The sequence below is a fragment of the Dermochelys coriacea genome, chromosome 19, assembly GCF_009764565.3.
Source record: "Dermochelys coriacea isolate rDerCor1 chromosome 19, rDerCor1.pri.v4, whole genome shotgun sequence".
Classification (NCBI taxonomy): Eukaryota; Metazoa; Chordata; order Testudines; family Dermochelyidae; genus Dermochelys; species Dermochelys coriacea.
This window is the reverse complement of record NC_050086.2, coordinates 6,551,053-6,568,340: the sequence shown is the minus strand read 5'-3', so window position 1 is coordinate 6,568,340 and position 17,288 is coordinate 6,551,053. Positions and strand designations below refer to the sequence as shown.

Here is a 17,288-nt window from a genome sequence, read left to right as displayed (position 1 = left end):
GGTCTGGGTGCCTCAGGAGATACTTTGCTGTTCATCTCTTGGTCACTGATTTGAATGTGAATTAGGTTAGTACGGACAAACTTAATGGTGTATCATCTGTTCATCCTATGTGATTTGATTTGGTAGTCTCAATCCTGGACCTAGAACCAGTGACAATTTCATAACTGACTTTGCTGTTGGCAGCTACAGAATGAAGAGTGACTTCTCTACTAAAGGTGATATCTTTAAAACAAGGGTAAGATGCATTGATGGGGTATTTGTTCTGCTTAAAACTGAACTTCCATTTCTAGTGATGATCTCAGACATTTCACAGGTACTAACTTGACTTTAAAAATATCGTTTTTGCTTAACTGGCATTCACTTAATTTATTACTTTTGAAATTTTTAACACACAGGCTGAAAACAGCCATAATTTTACATAGCGGTTATATTTGACACATGGTTGTATTGTATATGTTGTAGACCAGCTCTAGCATAAAACGCCAGTAATGTGAGAGGTCCAACTGGCTATAGAAGTCAGTGGGCTCAGCTATAAGTGCAGTGTAGCTATTGGCTTCTTCCCTTCTTCTTCAGGAGGTATAATTCTGTAACTGTGCTGTTTACGGTTAGATTTGCACAGTGAAATCTGGTATTGCTTGGTGTCTCTAGGTTGATTTTTTCCTTAGTGGTGTGAAGGCATTAGGGATGAAGGCAGATATGAAAATGCATTACCTCAAAAGTTAACAGCTATCGTACGTCAGATGTGACTTTTCAATATAATAAAAAGGCTGAAGTGACTTCTCAGTCTCTCCATTGGGATCTCAGAAGCTGCACCCTGCCTAACAGTTAGTTGTAGGTAGTCAGTCTTCTATTGCCTCTCATTTTGTGGCTAGAGACCATGGACAATTTGGAGGAAAATCCACGCAACTCTGCGGAACTTGTATTTGTGCGATACGTTCTGTTCTGCTTGATCCTACTCTTAAACTTGTATATGACTTCAAAAGAAAAGCCTCAGAGTTATTTAGAAATGGGTACTGCCATGCTCTGATTTCAGCTCTAGGTTGTGGGGAGCCTTTTGCCTCACTGCAGCATTGAAGTTTCTCTGCTGGATGATCCTCCCCACTCCAGCACAGCCGTTAACCATAGTGTTTCCAGAGCCTCATCAAAGCAAATGAAGTATAGCAGTCAGTTTGCTCTGCTGGGAAAGCAAATTGCCCAGGAACAGCACAGGAAAATTACAGCATATTTTAAAAAAAGAACAAACCACCACCCAGCACAGGCTCATGAACAACCCTACCTCTACCAGAGGTTCAGTTTCTTTCCTTCTACCTCCACGTTTCTGTTTGAAATGCATATGTATAGCTGTCATAAAATTCCATAGGAGTGTGACGGTGTTTTGGTCAAAATGACTTTACAGGTGAGGTGCATGCACCAGGCTGACTGGAAAATGGGCCAATGTCGATTATGGTGCAGAAGGGCCAGTTTACTTCTGCAATGATGACCGAATATCTATTTAGGAACTCATATTGTCCTCAGCACCATGATATTTGAGTGCCTTACAAATTCTAAATTATATACACAGGCTCCTGTATGTTTGCCACATTTGTCCTTGATAAGTAGCCTTCTCTCTGCATTCAGTATGTAATTGCTCCTAGTATGCTCTTGTTGCAGGAGAGCAAAACAGCAGAGGGAACAAGTCCTGTAGACATCAGACAAGGATAACAGAAAACAGGAGGTGACAGAGAAGATTTGCTGCTAATGTCATACTTGAGCCAGATGATTCCAGCCATGATAGTGTCGTCTTTACTTAATACATCACAGTGGTATTTTGGCATTTAAGAGTGGCTCTGAATATTCATCAGCACGACCCACAACCACTTGTGTCTCTTGAAACCAGCTCTGTCAAAACAGGCTGCTGTCACCCTTCAGAAATTGTGTTATATTACCAGCTGGCTGAGAAACTGACACATACCGCTATTTAAAGCTAACGTTTGTTTACAAAAATAACAAAGATTAAAACTACAGCATGTGTTTAAAACTGTTGAGGTCAAAAGCCTTATGAAACTCCTGAAACAGAGTATTTTAATAAAGCTTGAGTTCTTTCCATGATATAAGGTAATATACTAGTAAGAAAGACAAAGATGGTGGAATGTGGCAGCTAGTGAGCCTGCTTTGACAGATGGTATAGTGAGAAAGCAGGGAATTGGAGAATTAGATGTAGCCTGTTTGAACTATTAGGGTTGGTAAACAAGTGTATGCAATAAAGAGATAAAACTAGGGAAATAGGAGGCTGGAATGGATAATGGTATCTTTGGGATTAATGTACCAGATGAGCAGAGGACAGCTAATGTGATGTCAATTTTTAAAAAGGGCTCCAGAGGCAATCCTGGCAATTGCAGACCGGTAAACCTAACTTCAATACCAGGCAAATTGTTGAAACTATAGTAAAGAACAGAAGTATCAGACGCATAGATGAATGTGATTGTTGGGGAAGAAGTCAGCATGGTTTTTGTAAAGGGAAATCACACCTGACCAATCTACTAGAATTCTTTGAAGGGGTCAACAAGTACGTGGACAAGGATGATCCAGTGGATATAGTGTACTTAGATTTTCAGAGAGCCTTTGACAAGGTCCCTCACCAAAGGCACCTAAGCAAAATAAGTTGTCATGGGATAAGAGGACAGGTCCTCTCATGCATCAGTAGCTGGTTAAAACATAGGAAACGAAGGGTAGGAATGAATGGTCAGTTTTCAGAATGGAGAGAGGTAAATAATGGAGTCCCCCAAGGGTCTGTACTGGGACCAGTGCTGTTCAACATATTCATAAATGATCTGGAAAAAGAGGTAAACAGTGAGGTGGCAAAATTTGCAGATGATACAAAACTACTCAAGGTAGTTGAGTCCAAAGCAGACTGCAAATAGTTACAAAGGAATCTCACAAACCTGGGTGCCTGGGCAAGAAAATGGCAGATGAAATTCAATGTTGATAAATGCCAAGTAATGCACATTAGGAAACATAATCCCAACTATACATGTAAAATGATGAGGTCTAAATTAGCTGTTACCACTCAAGAAAGAGATCTTGGAGTCATGGTGGATAGTTCTCTGAAACCATCCAGTCAATGTGCAGCGGAGGTCAAAAAGCTAATGACATGTTGGGAATCCTTAGGAAAGGGATAGATAAGTTAGAAATTATCATATTACCTCTATATAAATCCATGGTACGCTCACATCTTGAATACTGCGTGCCAATCAGATTGCCCCATCTCGAAAAAGATATATTGGAATTAGAAAAGGAACAGAAAAGGGCAACAAAAATGATAAAGGGTCTGGAACAGCTTCCATATGAGAAGAGATTAAGAAGACTGAGACTTTTCCTCTTGGAAAAGAGACTAAGGGGGACATGATAGAGGTCTATACAATCATGACTGGTGTAGAGAAAGCAAATAAGGGAGTGATACTTACTCTTCATAACACAAGAACTAGGTGTCACCAAATGAAATTAATAGCTAACAGGTTTAAAATAAACAAAAGGAAATATTTCTTCACACAGTGCACAGTCAGCTTGTGTAACTCTTTGCCAGAGGGTATTCTGAAGGCTAAGACTAGAACAGGGTTAAATTAAGAACTAGATAAGTTCATGGAGGATAGGTCCATCAATAGCTATTGGCCAGGATGGGCAGGGATGCAAAACCATGCTCTGAAGTGTACCTAGCCTCAGTTTCCCAAAAGCTGGGAATGGGCAACAGGGGATGGATCACTTGATGATTCCCTGTTCTGTTCATTCCTTCTGAAGCACCTGACATTGGCCACGGTCAGACGGGTTACTGGGATGGATGGACCATTGGTCTGTCCCAGTATGGCCATTCTTAAGTTCTTATGTCAGTTTTTTAAACTATAAGTTAATGTGGTTTTAAATAGTTATGTGTAAGTAACATGAGGGAAATCCAAAGCAAGGACATCAAGAGTTAAGGCTGAATTCCGTTCTTTGAAACATTCCAGTTCACCAGGGAGAATCAAGTAATGGGTCATTCTTTTCTATGCAAGTCTGTGAAATTTGTCATTGACTAACTACTGTGAGAACAACATTGGTCCTAAATGATTATGGATACTAATTTGTGTGTCTTTGGATTAAATATTGAATGTGGAGTATAAACTCCTACAAAAATTAATTTGAAAAGGAGCTGAGTGCACTAAGTACCTCATATGGTCAGGCCCTGCATCCATATTCTGGATTAATCACCTGCAGAATTATTTGGAGGAAATGAGGCTTTCAGTTTCAGTAGCTCTAACAATGGCAGATTTGTACCCTTGCAATTTCTCAACTACTGATATTTAAAGTTGCTCTTGTGTTGAGGTCTTCTCTGCTAAAGATGTTAAGCCTTGAAAAATGTGGCTTACAGTAGAAATACTGACAGGTTTCAGAGTAGCAGCCGTGTTAGTCTATATCTGTAAAAAGAACAGGAGTACTTGTGGCTCCTTAGAGACTAACAAATGTATTTGAGCATAAGCTTTCGTGGGCTAAAACCCACTTCATTGGATGCATATAATGCTGACAATCTTAACTATTGTGGTGTTGGATGGCTATTCCTGGAACTGATAAGCCCATGACAGCTCCTACTCTGATGGTGTGCCATCCTGTCTAATGGGCTACCCAGGAAGTGTCACAGTGCTAGTTACAATTACATTTCAAAATTAAGAGCCCAGTAGCGTTGTGCTTCTCCAGAGTTTCTGCATGTCTTTTCTAGGCTCCTGAGGGAGGAGAGTATGAAGTCAGGATCCTCAAGGTACTGCATGATAGCCATAGTTCTCCTAGCCAAGGGCTAGAAGAAGGCTCCTTTCACTCTAGTTTCTGAGAAGAGAATAAAACCTGGGCCCACCTTTGTCTTGAAATATCTAATTTCAAGACACACACACACACTACTCTATAAACAGAAAGTATAGATGCCAAAAGTGAATTATCTAGTGAAAAAGATTTGGAAATAATCTCACATAAAATTCTGATTTATAGCCATGCTCATATTATGCAGTATGATTCAGACAGTTCTTTACATTCTTGACAATCTTTCATAAGGAGGGGAAAAAAATCATAGATGCTTTTCAGTTATTCACTTTTCCTTTATTTTTAAGCACTATATTTTGCATACGAGTAAGAGGCATGTGTTTGTAATTGTGGATAATACCTAAGGTAGATATGAATGCCACTTCCTAATCAGATGCCACGCATTGCAGTTGGACAAGCTGATCCAGTGGAATAGTTGTGCAGCAATCTTTTCAGACTCTTCCATGCAGAATATATGGTACAAATAGTATTTAGAAGTGGTGTACTTTTAGGCAAAAGTCTATATAGTTCTCTTCATCCTCCTTTAAGTATTAAATTGAATTACAGTTTATTCAGATTTGATTAATTACAAAATGTCAGTGATATTTCAGACAGTTGTTTAGTTTTTCCACAAAGTCCATTCTACAACTGAGTCATCAGTCAGCAATTTCCACTAGACCAAATTAGCTGAGTTTTAGTGAATTAGCTTTTAATTTAAAATGTTTAAGGATGTTTAAATTTTGTTGAGTATTGTATTATGGTATAATTGAATCTGTATCTGGAATACTAGGAAATTACATGTTTAATAGCAACTGTGTAGAATTTGAATGTTGACTGAATGAAAGCCTGCACTACCCCCTTTTCCTCTCCCACTAGCCCTACTGTTCATTGTAGATTGCATTCTCTGTCAATGTGTAATCCCTGCACAAAAATTATAGATAATCTTTTCTTCCCCTGAAGGACTGGCCATTTGATGATGGAGCGCCACCCCCAAATCAAATAGTTGATGACTGGCTAAACCTGTTGAAAACCAAATTTCGTGAAGAGCCTGGATGCTGTATTGCTGTGCATTGTGTTGCAGGATTGGGAAGGTAAGTGTTCTGCTCTTTTGGTTTTGTAAGGGATTCCCTTTAGCATATACATAAACTAGTTGAAGATTTCACTCTGGAAGATAGCTGCATTCATTCAGTTACAAAAAACCAAACAAACCATGTTTAAGTAACATCAGCAACTTCATACCATCACAATCAAGGAAGCTTACTACGATTTTAAAATGGTAGGTGACATGGCAACTGTATCCCAAAGCTCTTGTTTCATTTTGGATTGTTTGTTCACAGTAGTTGATCTGACAGATCATAATGTGTCAGAGTTAGAGAATCTACTCAGTGGAACATGCATTTCATCTCTCTGCTAAAAATCTCTTGTGCTTTTTGACAAACCTAATGTATATATGCAGTATAAGCCAAATACGTTGTTTCTCTGGGCCTAAGCTACAAGGTTCTTAATGCCTTCTATTCCATTGACTTCAGTGGGAGTTTGAGATTCTATGAGCACTTTATATGGTTGGATTCTTTTTTGTTGCCTTCCAACTAGTCAAAGCCATTGAATAATGTTTCAAAATATTGGCATGCAACATTTTATTGAAAAGATAGCTTTTTTTTTAATATATTAATGCTTGAAAGTCCCAAACTAGTTTTTAAATTCTTATAGTTTCGAGGTTGAGACATTCAAAAGCAGACCAGAGCAATTTTTGTCACTTATAAACACCTGAAAAGGAAGGTTCACATGGAAGTAGTGAGGGCATTTCCTGCAGCAGTGTGAATGCTGGAATAATAATACATTGATACACAGCAGGTTAAACAGCCTGTTTGGTGGTTAGGGGACCCCATGAATTATAATTTGCCCCATCAGCTCTAAACTGCGTTTCCTCAAATTGGTAAATCAGGATATTGGTTCTATGGCTCTTTGCAACCCCTTAATTCTTGGCTGTGTCGCCTATCCCCAATATACAATTCATACATCTATTTCCATAGGAGCTATAGATTTCATATTCATCCTAAGGCTAGGACAGGTATTGTTTGAGATTGCAGTGTTGTTTTGTTACTGGAAGCTAAGCAAATTGTCATGTGTGTGCCACTTCCCTCTCTTTTCCTATCTCCCATTACTCCACTCCCCACACAGACAGCATCACCTTCCCTCCCAGCCTGGGAAGGGAATGCACCAAGATTATGCCTGATTTGTGGATTTCTATAGCTTCTAATTACTAGGACAGCTGACAAGATTATTAATGACCTTTTCCAAAATGTGTAAGCTCCAGTTTAATATCTAAAATAAACTTGTGGAAGGTGGTTTTGGACAGATTGGACGGTCATTTAAAATTAGTCTTTTGAATCATTTAATCAGATTTCATAAGGTAATCAGGGGTCAGGCTAGTTCAGTACTTGCATGAGGGAACTCTGAGTTGCAGCAGAATATAACTGATTCAATGGGTGTCACTCCTGTATTAGTACTGGCTACCATCCCAGCATAATGCTAGGGGAACTGTTCTGTAGGAGTTTCCATTTTTTGATAAAGACCCAAAACCAAGGTCTATTGTGCCTGAAGTCCCCCTGATACTTCCTGGTGGAGTATTAAATCCAGGTATCTTCCTGGTCATAATCCAATTTTAGTAATCCTATACTGTCTCCTAAATTTCCTCCTTTGTTTTCAACCTAATATGCTATTCCCTACCTCCTCTAAACTGTTATAAATTAGTGCTATGTGCTATTTAAAAGTTGATCTGTTTCCCCCAAGGTGGCTGGATGTTAATGGTGGGTAAAGAGAGATCTCTCTCGTATATGTGCTGATTTCTTTGTGGGTCCGAAATTCAATTTCTTTCTTCTCCAGGAAGGAGTCACTATGTTTGCGACTAAAAAGAAAATTCATTTCTTCAGTTAATTGGGAAAGCTAAATAGAACATCCAGTCTCACAAACGTAAACAAATAAGTTCTGTAAACAAATTGCTACTTGTCTTACATGCTGGGAACGAAGAGATAAATACTCAAGATGCTTTTGTGATTGGGGTGGGAGCCTTATAAATTCTTAAATAGGTATAATGAAAACACAGAAAGGTGGGATAAAGAAAAATCAAGAAGAGACATGTAAGTTGGGTTGGCTGGTCTTGACTTGGTTCTTGTATCCATTTCCTCCCCTAGGGGAGAGGTGAAATGCTGAAGCAGGGGAAAAAAAATGAGTAATGCAAAAACATGGCAATTAACATGATTTGCTACTCTGTTCTTTGTCTTGTTTCTGTGTGAGGATTTTTTTGGGAGGGGGAGCAGGGTGGAAGATGACCACAGATTTAAATGATTTAAAGCCCTCCTGTTTTTTGCCCAGCATTAAGTCAAAGTATGCTGACAGTTTGACATCTACTGGTATTACAGACATGAGTTGGTAGATTTATTCATTCAGAATGACCTTTCTGGTTTTTCTCTTGGGTTCCTTTTTTTGTAGAAAGAAAAGGAAGAACTTCTCGTAAGTTTTGCTTAGACCCTGGGAAGCACTGCATTTATGCTGCTTGGGAATTGAACCTCAAATGTTATCTGTTCTACTACTTACATTTTTAAAGTGCATTTAGTGTTTGTGGGGTTTCAGACTGACAGCAGTGAAAACTGAAGTTGCGTTTATCCAGGTGCTGCACAGCAGTGACGGAGCAAGCTGCCCTGCCAGAGTTGTTCAGTTTTGTTCCTGATTAACTGTAAGGGCAAGTAGTTCAGTTTACAACCTCTGTTCAATCCTTGACCTCTCCTCTGCCACCAAGGTGCAAGTGTAATTGTGTGCTATTGCTAATATGAACAACTGAGCACTAGGATGTGGACTCAGAGCATCTTCTCCCTTCACATAGCACTCCTGAATCAGCCACCCACACACACCCTTCCCACTCAGCTGGGTTGGTTTCAGAACAGTGACCTGCAGGTGAAAATCTTATTCCATTGCCCCTTAAGTCCCACATATAACCTAGCAAAAGGAATAAGTTTCAGTGTTGTCATTTCAAAAGCAGTGCATCTCTTTAGTCTGTATGGGATTAAAGCTGTGTAACAGGAAGTTAAATGCACCAAAGATGAACCTCGAATTTATTTATGGCCAGCAGAGTACAAAATTATTTTATAGTAAAAAAGTAAAGAATAAAAATCCATTATTACTATTTCATGGCAGACACTGAAGGAGCTATTGATTTTGGTGCTGGAAGCGGTCTGCTGAAGAGAATTTTACATTAGATGCTGCAGGCAAATGGCTTGCTGTAGGTAAAATATTTAAAGACAGGATACTTAAGCTGTTTGTTTATAGACTAATATGATCTATTTTGCGGGGTTCAATACATTGGTTCTCTAGACTGCTAACATAAATACTGATTTCTCTTCGTAGGGCACCTGTCCTAGTTGCACTGGCTCTCATTGAATGTGGAATGAAGTATGAGGATGCAGTTCAGTTCATAAGGCAGTAAGTAAAAGTAATCAGCTCTCCAGCACGTTTCCCCCCCTCCTATGTCTGTCTATGCAATTTTATCTTTGTGTTTTTAAGAGCAATGTGCACTTGTAGCAAGACTTCTTAAACTGCTGATAGTTTCCCAGTAGCTGTGTCCTGCCAGTTCTGGGCATAACTTTAATGCCAAGGCTTACACCCTCCTGGGTGTGGATGTTGGGGGGCAGGGAAGAGCCAATCTTTTACATTTGCTTGTGAATTAAGGCACTGGTTTGTGACCCAATGCATTTGGAGTGAAAGTAAAATGCTAACAAAAGATCTTAGTAAAATTCCTGCTTGAGGTGGACACTGACAGATTACTAAAGAACCAAAAACAAATGTAGCCTGGCCAGGTACTGTAGCAGCGTGACGTTCTATAGCTCTTTGATCATGCTGCTTGGCCCATCTAGAGCACGAACCCAAAGATCAGGAATCCTGATGGTCTCATGTGTGGAAGGGGCACAGTCTGCTTAGGAAATGTTGGCAGCCATCCAACATGGAAAAAAGGCAAAAGTGGTGCTTGAATGAGAGAGAGCACAAAGTTCTGGTAGTTTTTGTTATAGCACCAGATCTTGAAATGAAGCCCACCAAGTAGGAAGATACTATACAAGCATGTGCCAAAACCCTGCTTTGTGTTGCTCTTGGAGCTCCAACGTCTTCATCTGCCTCCCTAATCCATCTCACTGTCAAGAGGACTTTTTTGGCCCTCCTAAATTTTCTTTCTTGATTTCCTCTCACTACTTCTAGCTTTACCTCTTTTCTTATTAAGCTAAATTACCCTCTTTGTACTTCAAATATTTGTATTTGGTTGTCATGTCTTCACTTAGCTAATACTACACATGCGGACATCACATTAATCTTCAAGGGGCTTATGTCATTCAGCAACCACTTCTGCTTGTAGGAGAGGCAGACTCCAGGGAAACTAAATCTCCCAACCCAAAGGCATGCTGTAGTCTGCTCAGTAAGAGGAGGGAGGGAAGCGTTTTATAATCCATAGATTTAACTAATTCAGCGTTACAGATCCCGAGTTTCATGTCCCAGTTAAGATCTCCTTTCCTAGAGGAGACAGTGGATAATGAAGTGAGCCAGGTGGCAGTTCTGTGGGGCTGGAAAACCTTGCACTGCAGCAAGCAGCTATCTACTTTTGTAATATACACAATAACTGAAGCCGTACTTTTGCAACTGATATTACGCCTTCATTCTCTTTATTTTAGGAAAAGGAGGGGAGCTTTCAATTCCAAACAGCTGCTTTACCTTGAGAAATACCGACCTAAGATGCGATTACGCTTCAAAGATACCAATGGTCACTGCTGTGTTCAGTAAAAGAAACCTTAAACGAAGGCTGAAGTTATCATGGCTGTTTTCTGGACTCTTGTCACCTGGAAATGTGAATCTGGAATCAAACTACGTCGTCAAATTAGTGGTGGAGTCAGTGCTCCTCAGCCTCTGTCCTAATGGTGGTGATGATTTAAAAAAAAATAATAAAATTAAAAAAAGAAACATTTCAGTGAAGGATTGTTTTCTCCTCAAGCTGCAGTTTGAATATCTGCCAGGAGAAATCAGTTTCTGAACCTTCTGTATTTTTAACTTTTTTTAAAAAAATAAAATAAAGTGAAGTTTATGTCTAAGGAAAACCAGCAGAGCATTGGGTTGTGCAGAAGCCATTTTCTTGGTTCGGGGACAGTGCTTCATAGTTAGGTCCTGGCATGTGGAATTTCCTTTGGGACGTCCCTTTTTTTTTTTTGTTTCCTTCCCCCGCATTATTTTTTTTTCCCCTTTCCTTGCTGAGAGCTGGCAGACAGAAATAAGGAGGAGCCTTTGTTGCTGTAGGTGAGCAGTCTGACAGCCTTAAGTCCCATTGGGCACTCTTTGAGAAATATAGTGGTGGTTGTGTTCTGTGTCTATGTGGTATTTAGACTTTTCGAATGAGAGGATGTTTTTGGTAGTTTTCTTTAACAGAAGACTCTCTTTTTCTAATTGGTGGAGGTAATATTTTTACAAATAATGCTGTGTGTGTGTGTGGGCATGTGTGCGCGCGCTTGACTAAATCGTACTTCTCCAAAAAACTTGTCTGAGAAGTTAACTTTCTGCTACTTGGGTAGAAAAATTATTTCTTGGTGGAGGAAGAGTCAGACATCCATAATCCAGAAGTGTCCTGGTCAACTAAAAGAGATTCCAGACAGGGAGTTTTTAATTCCTCTGTCCTAAGAAACAGAAAGGCTGTTGTGGTCATTGTCCAGATTATCTCTGCCTCTTTGAACATAATAAACCAGGACTTGAAGTGTCTCATTGGTACTGCATGTGAGGCTCAGATAATGTATATGCAGTTTGGTCTCTGAATAAATGCCTGGTTATGGGTATTTTCCCAGACTGGTCCTCATGTACAGTTCAGTTTAATTACTGATTGCCTTGTTCTTTTTTTCTTTACCAGACTCTTTCTGAGAGAGAATCACTGGTTACACACCAACAATGCCTAATGTACATACACTGTCAGTAGGCCGTAACTTACAGGGTGGGGAAAATGCTGATTTTGGGGGGCAGGGGCTGGAATGTATTGTTTATGGACCAGTGCAGTATTTTCTTTGCAGAGTCATTGCTGGGTTCAGTGCACTAATCAAGACTAGTCAGTTGCACTGCCTCTGAGGGGTCGTTTCAGTAAAACTGGTTTTACCAAATGAATTGTAATGCCAGCTTAGTGTTCTGCCACGTTAGCAATCTTGTGTGCTTTCAACTCAACACTGTGTTTGTAATAGTGGTCAGCCACTGAGGACTTTGAACACAGGTTTAGGATCGTCTTGTCTTGTGGTCTCTTGCTGTGCAGCATCAAAGGCTTTCATTTATCTGTCCCAGCAGCAGTGCCAGCAAGTGCAGACTGATACCCCCTCTTTACTAATACCGCAGATGCTGGTTATGTGAACTGCATCTATACAATATTGTCCTAGTCCAAAGTTGTTTTTTTAATTTCTAATCTAACAAAACTGTGTAAACGCTTTCAGAAAACACATAATTGATTTTAAAATTCTATTTCTAGAAGTGTGTTTAAGTTAAAACAAAAAATGATGGTACTACTCAAACCTTCCCACTTAAGGACATGCCAAAAGATCCCGCTGTAGGTTCAAGGCTATAAAACACTGCACCCCCCCGCCCCCAAAGCTCAGATACTGTACCGTGACTTGAGCTGTATTAATGTAGTAACAAACTCCTTCCTGCCTTAAAATGTGTAATGTGCTCAATTTTTGTGTGTGTGTTGTAGATAAAGGGGGCGCACAAGAGTGCATGATGCTAATTCCTACTTGTTAGGAAAATAATTGATGTTTGGTTCTGCGCAGGGGTACATAAGGCTGGAAGCATCTAATATTGGCCCTTCCCTCCCGAACGACAAACCAACATTTTAATTATTCTCAGTTGGATTTTTGTTTCTGCAAAATTAAAATCTTTGATATCGAACTGAATAAAGTATTGATAGCTGATGTCGGTTTGACAAATGAGAGATGTCAGGCTGGAGGGGAAAAGGGTTGTAGCCAGATTGAAAACCAAAGCCTAGACCCTTTAAAGAACAATAAAAAACCCTATTTACATGCTCTGTGTATAACTGCATTCCTCCTAGTTTTACTTTGATTTATAATATACTATATTAGCTTGTACTATGACCCTGCAACCTTAACTGAATTGAGAAAACATGATAGTCACATGGGTGCACAGACTCGTATACAGTGTAGATGGGGAGGGGCTCGATTGTGACTGGAGTCCAACAGGCACAATAGCTGGTTCAGCACTTGGACATAGTGCAATAAAGTTCTTACTGTAAATGGCTCTTACCTCTGGTTCCCAATTAATTTACTCATTGCACAGATGTTTACCCTGGTTCCTAAACGGATTCAGACCAATCTGTCTACAGACACTCCTTCATAGATGGTCTGATGACCACAGTTCAGCAGTGAACAGTGTGAGCTTGCTTGTGACTCAGTGAGAATTTGGGAGGCACAGTTCCATCCTGAAAAAGAAGAATTGCTGCAGACATCTCAGCTGTTTCTTTCCCCCTAAATCACCTGGTTTAAAAAAAACAAAAAAAAACCCCATGAAATCTCTGCAGCCTTTCCAAGTGCTGTAAGAAGATTTGTTGCAAATCTCTTCTTGTCTCCTGGACAAGACTAGACAATGTGCCACTTGGCAGTGTATGAATTAAAACACTGTCTGGGGCGACATGGGGGAATTTCTAGAGCCTTGGGTCCTAATCGTTTCATTTCATTTGTAGTGGAGCTCCATAGAAGAGATGTACAATTGACTTATGTAATGAGTGCTATTTTCAAAGTTCCACAGATAGAAATTTGAGTCAGCTTTCCTTTGTTGCCATCAAAGCAGATACATTATCCACAAATCAGTATTAGAGTTCTAATTTTTATCAGATTTTCTCACTAGTGCCTTAATGCAAGGTTTCAGTCCCCAGTGGAGATCAGATAATAAACGACTCTAGCCATACTGGAAGCTGTGTCTGTGAAGGTTCACCTTCTCTTCCTGTGTGGATAAATGTCTTTTATATAAAAGGGTTTTAATGGAAAATCCTGTCACTTATTTCTGAAGGACTCTACCTTTGATTACCATGCATGAAAGAGGAGCACATCATTAACCAAAGCTTAATCAGCAGAAAAAGATAGATTTCATTGCAAATTAGTTATATGAACTTTATATATTTCCTCTTTGTGACAGTATAAGTTACCCATTTCCTCTGTTTCTGGATATTTACACATCTATTTCTGAAAATGCAAATACTGATATTTTCTTTAGCTGGAGATTAACATTTAATTGATTGAGTATTTATACCATTCAAGGTAATGCACTTGGAATGGGGATGGTATGCAGTTTAAGGTCAGTTTGCAATCCAAATATTCTTAATTAAGTGTGAAGTATATGAAATCCGCCAATTTTACGAAAGTCTCACTTTCTAATGCTTTTAGTCAAAGGCTTTTATATTAGACTTGCCATTAATACCTGCAACCCCAAGACTGAGCTTAGTAAGAACTTTATACATAGATATAGAGCTCGGCTAATTTGTTACTTACAAAATTTGAAGTAAAATGTTGAATGTAAGATTTTGTCAAACCTGTCAAAATGTTTATGACCCTAGAAATGGGGCTGATTTGCATATTATAGTCAACAGCAATGAGGTGCCAGCTGCATATAAAATATTTATGCTGAATAGTACACGCTAAATATTGCCTGAATCATGGTCTTCATATCTAATATTTCTCTTTTCACACCCGAGTACACTAGTATCAGTATCGCTGCCACTGTAGAGCGGCATCTGCACTGGCAGAATTAAGGCTTCATTGTCTCATGCTTGGCTCTATGACATGCTAGTAAAAAGTTTGCACCCTGCCAACGTTATTTGCTGTTTACACTCCCTGGGAAGCTGTCCTGGGGATAAATTTTTCCTGTTGCTGGTATGGCCTCAGAATGAATGCTGGTCTCAAAATGAAGAAAAGGAGAGACCAGTCTTCTCTCACCCTGTCTGTCTGTGGCTGTAAAGCAACTAGCTGGACCTGCCGAACTTCTCCTTTGAGTGTTGTGAGGATCCCTAACCCATAATATTCCTGTTTATAGTCACTCTCTTTACATTAGGCATAATTCCCTTCCAAACAAGTAGTGCTACTTGAGGGACCGCAGCAGTAACTGCATTTTATACTTTAGGACAGAAGTTCCCAAACTGGTCCGTGGACCACCAGTGGTCTGTGAGCTCCATTCAGATGGTCTGCGGATAGTTCCCACTAAGGTGTGCATCTGGGTGGCCGCACACAAGAGAATGGCCATCCACCTAATTAGTGAGCCATGCCTGTGGGGCTTCACTAAATTAGGAGCCTGGACCCTGGAGAAGACGCATGTGTAAGGTGAGGTGGTGGCCTTGGGGGGAATAAGGGGTAGGTGGGAAGGGGCAGTGGGGTGAGAACAGGGGGTGGGGGGAATTTGGGACATGCAGGGCTGCAGCAGCTAGAGAAAGAGGACTTTCCCCAGCTCCAGGGCTGCAGCTGCCTGGGAGAGACCCTACTCCTTCCCAGCCTCAGCTCTGTGGCTGCTGTGGCAGGGGAGAGACCCCCCTCCTTCCCAGCCCCAGCTCGGGGGTTGCCACGGTGGGGCAGAGGGGGCACATCCATTGCATTGGAAAGGTAAGACTACTGATATTAAAATATGAGTTGTGTGCTTTTATTTGTAGAACAAAAAAAGTTAATTTTTTTTATACAACACTTTTATCCAAAGCGCTTTACAATAGTTTAGCTAATGGTGCAAACAACTTTTGGAAAGATCATTAAATGGTCTGCCGAGACCCTCAGCAATTTTCAAGTGGTCCGTGGGGGAAAAAAAACGTTTGAGAACCACAGTCTAGGAGTACTAACCTAGCAGCTCTGAAGCCCTGGCTCTAGAGAGAATGGGACTGGAATGCAACTATTCTCTACGCTACTTGAGGTCATTAGCACTAAGTCTACTTGGAAAAACACTTCTATATACTATTGCTGTAGACACAAGGGGGCTGAATTAAGATTACACAGACAAACAATTCTTGCGTTTCCTAACTTTTTGAGTGCTTGACTTTGCAACATTAATGTTTTTTGTTTGTAACTTAGCCTTTTTTTAAAAAGCAAACTGGGGGAAAAAAAGTCAATCAGATTGACACCCCAAGCTTCATCAGCACTCACTAACCTCTGCCACTTGAGCTGATGGAGTGACTGACAGTAGTACACACACTGGTCAGGGGCATGACGCATGCTACTATTTGCGGAGGGTAGAGGAATGGTCAGACTCAAGAATCTCGGGTTCTGTTCCAGGCTCTGAAGGGGAGTGTTCTCTTGTGCACGTAGACACTTCTGTCTGTTTCACTCCTCAGCTTGACCTCTTCTTCCCTGTCCCAGTAATGTCTTTCCTTGGATCCACATTCTTGTCTATATTCAGGCTTCTTATGCCAGTCTCTTCACCCAGCTAGCCCTAGTCTCCCACTTTGAGTTTGCTGTTTTGAGTCCCAATCCCCCCGTCACTGGGTCCTAGTCCTGGTCTCCCTCCCACCCCCCAGGTTCCTTGCCCCAGTCTTTCCCCACCCTGACTCTTTGAAAAGTGGCTCAATTTTGATTCAACTGCATTTTCCAACAGAAAACTGTTCTGTTGGAATTTTTTGACCAGCTGTAATCAATTGCTTAATTGCCTGCATTTTCAAGCCCTTTATTTCCTTCCATCCTGATGGCTATGCAGTCTGCTGACATCAATAAATTGCTTGCTTTCCCCCCAAATCCCATTTTGAGTCTTCTAAATGTTATTTCTAGCTACCTACCCCAGATGCCACCAGGGAGTGATAATTAGGAACAGAAAGCTAATGGGGTTAGTGTGAAGGGCTCCCCTAACAGCTGCTCATCACCCTGTTGGGTGTTAAGGACATAAATTATGTGATTCTGAGGCTCTTTTCTCTCTGGTTCTAATTCACGAGGGCCCACTGGTGCATAGTGCTGAATGCACTCCTCCCTGTTGAATTGATAAAGGAAGAGGACACTGCAAAGCTACTCCATGTCACACCAGCATGAGGTCAATTAAAGGCCTCCTTGGCTGATTTCTTTAAGATGGCTTGACTGCGTGCGTGTGTAGAACTGATGGCATTCAGGAATCCTTGACATGCTTGTGAAAGCTGAGTAGTCTTTGGAGCTGGATTTACTTCCTCCCCCTTTATGCTTCAGCCCTGAAAGGGATGTAATTAGCAATGTTTTGCACCTGTGTCTATACCATCTTTTGTTCCCAGCCCTCCTCCAATTTTCATGATAGCGCTGTGGACTAGGTAAATATTCTTACCCCCATTTTACAAAAGGGAGGCACAGTGATTATATGCCTTGGCCAAGGTTACACCTCAACTCACAGGTGTGCGGGGGAATTGGAACCCAAGAGTCCTGCCTCCCCATTTCTGGCTCTGTCTACTAGACATGTGTTTCCAACCACATTTAAAATTCTGCCAAGAG

General features: G+C 40.6%; 1 protein-coding gene across 6 annotated transcripts in view; it reads left to right on the top strand.

Moving 5' to 3' along the window:
• PTP4A2 (protein tyrosine phosphatase 4A2) overlaps positions 1–12,878 on the top strand; it is a 28,882-nt gene extending 16,004 nt beyond the window's left edge. For all 6 annotated transcript variants that reach the window (XM_038377554.2, XM_038377551.2, XM_043505945.1 and 3 more), the window contains 3 exons: positions 5,761–5,891; positions 9,205–9,279; positions 10,515–12,878. In XM_038377554.2, coding sequence (XP_038233482.1) covers positions 5,761–5,891; positions 9,205–9,279; positions 10,515–10,623 — 315 coding nt within the window. In that variant the 3' untranslated portion in view covers positions 10,624–12,878. The remainder of the gene's footprint in view (positions 1–5,760; positions 5,892–9,204; positions 9,280–10,514) is intronic.
• The last annotated feature ends 4,410 nt before the right edge of the window (positions 12,879–17,288 follow it).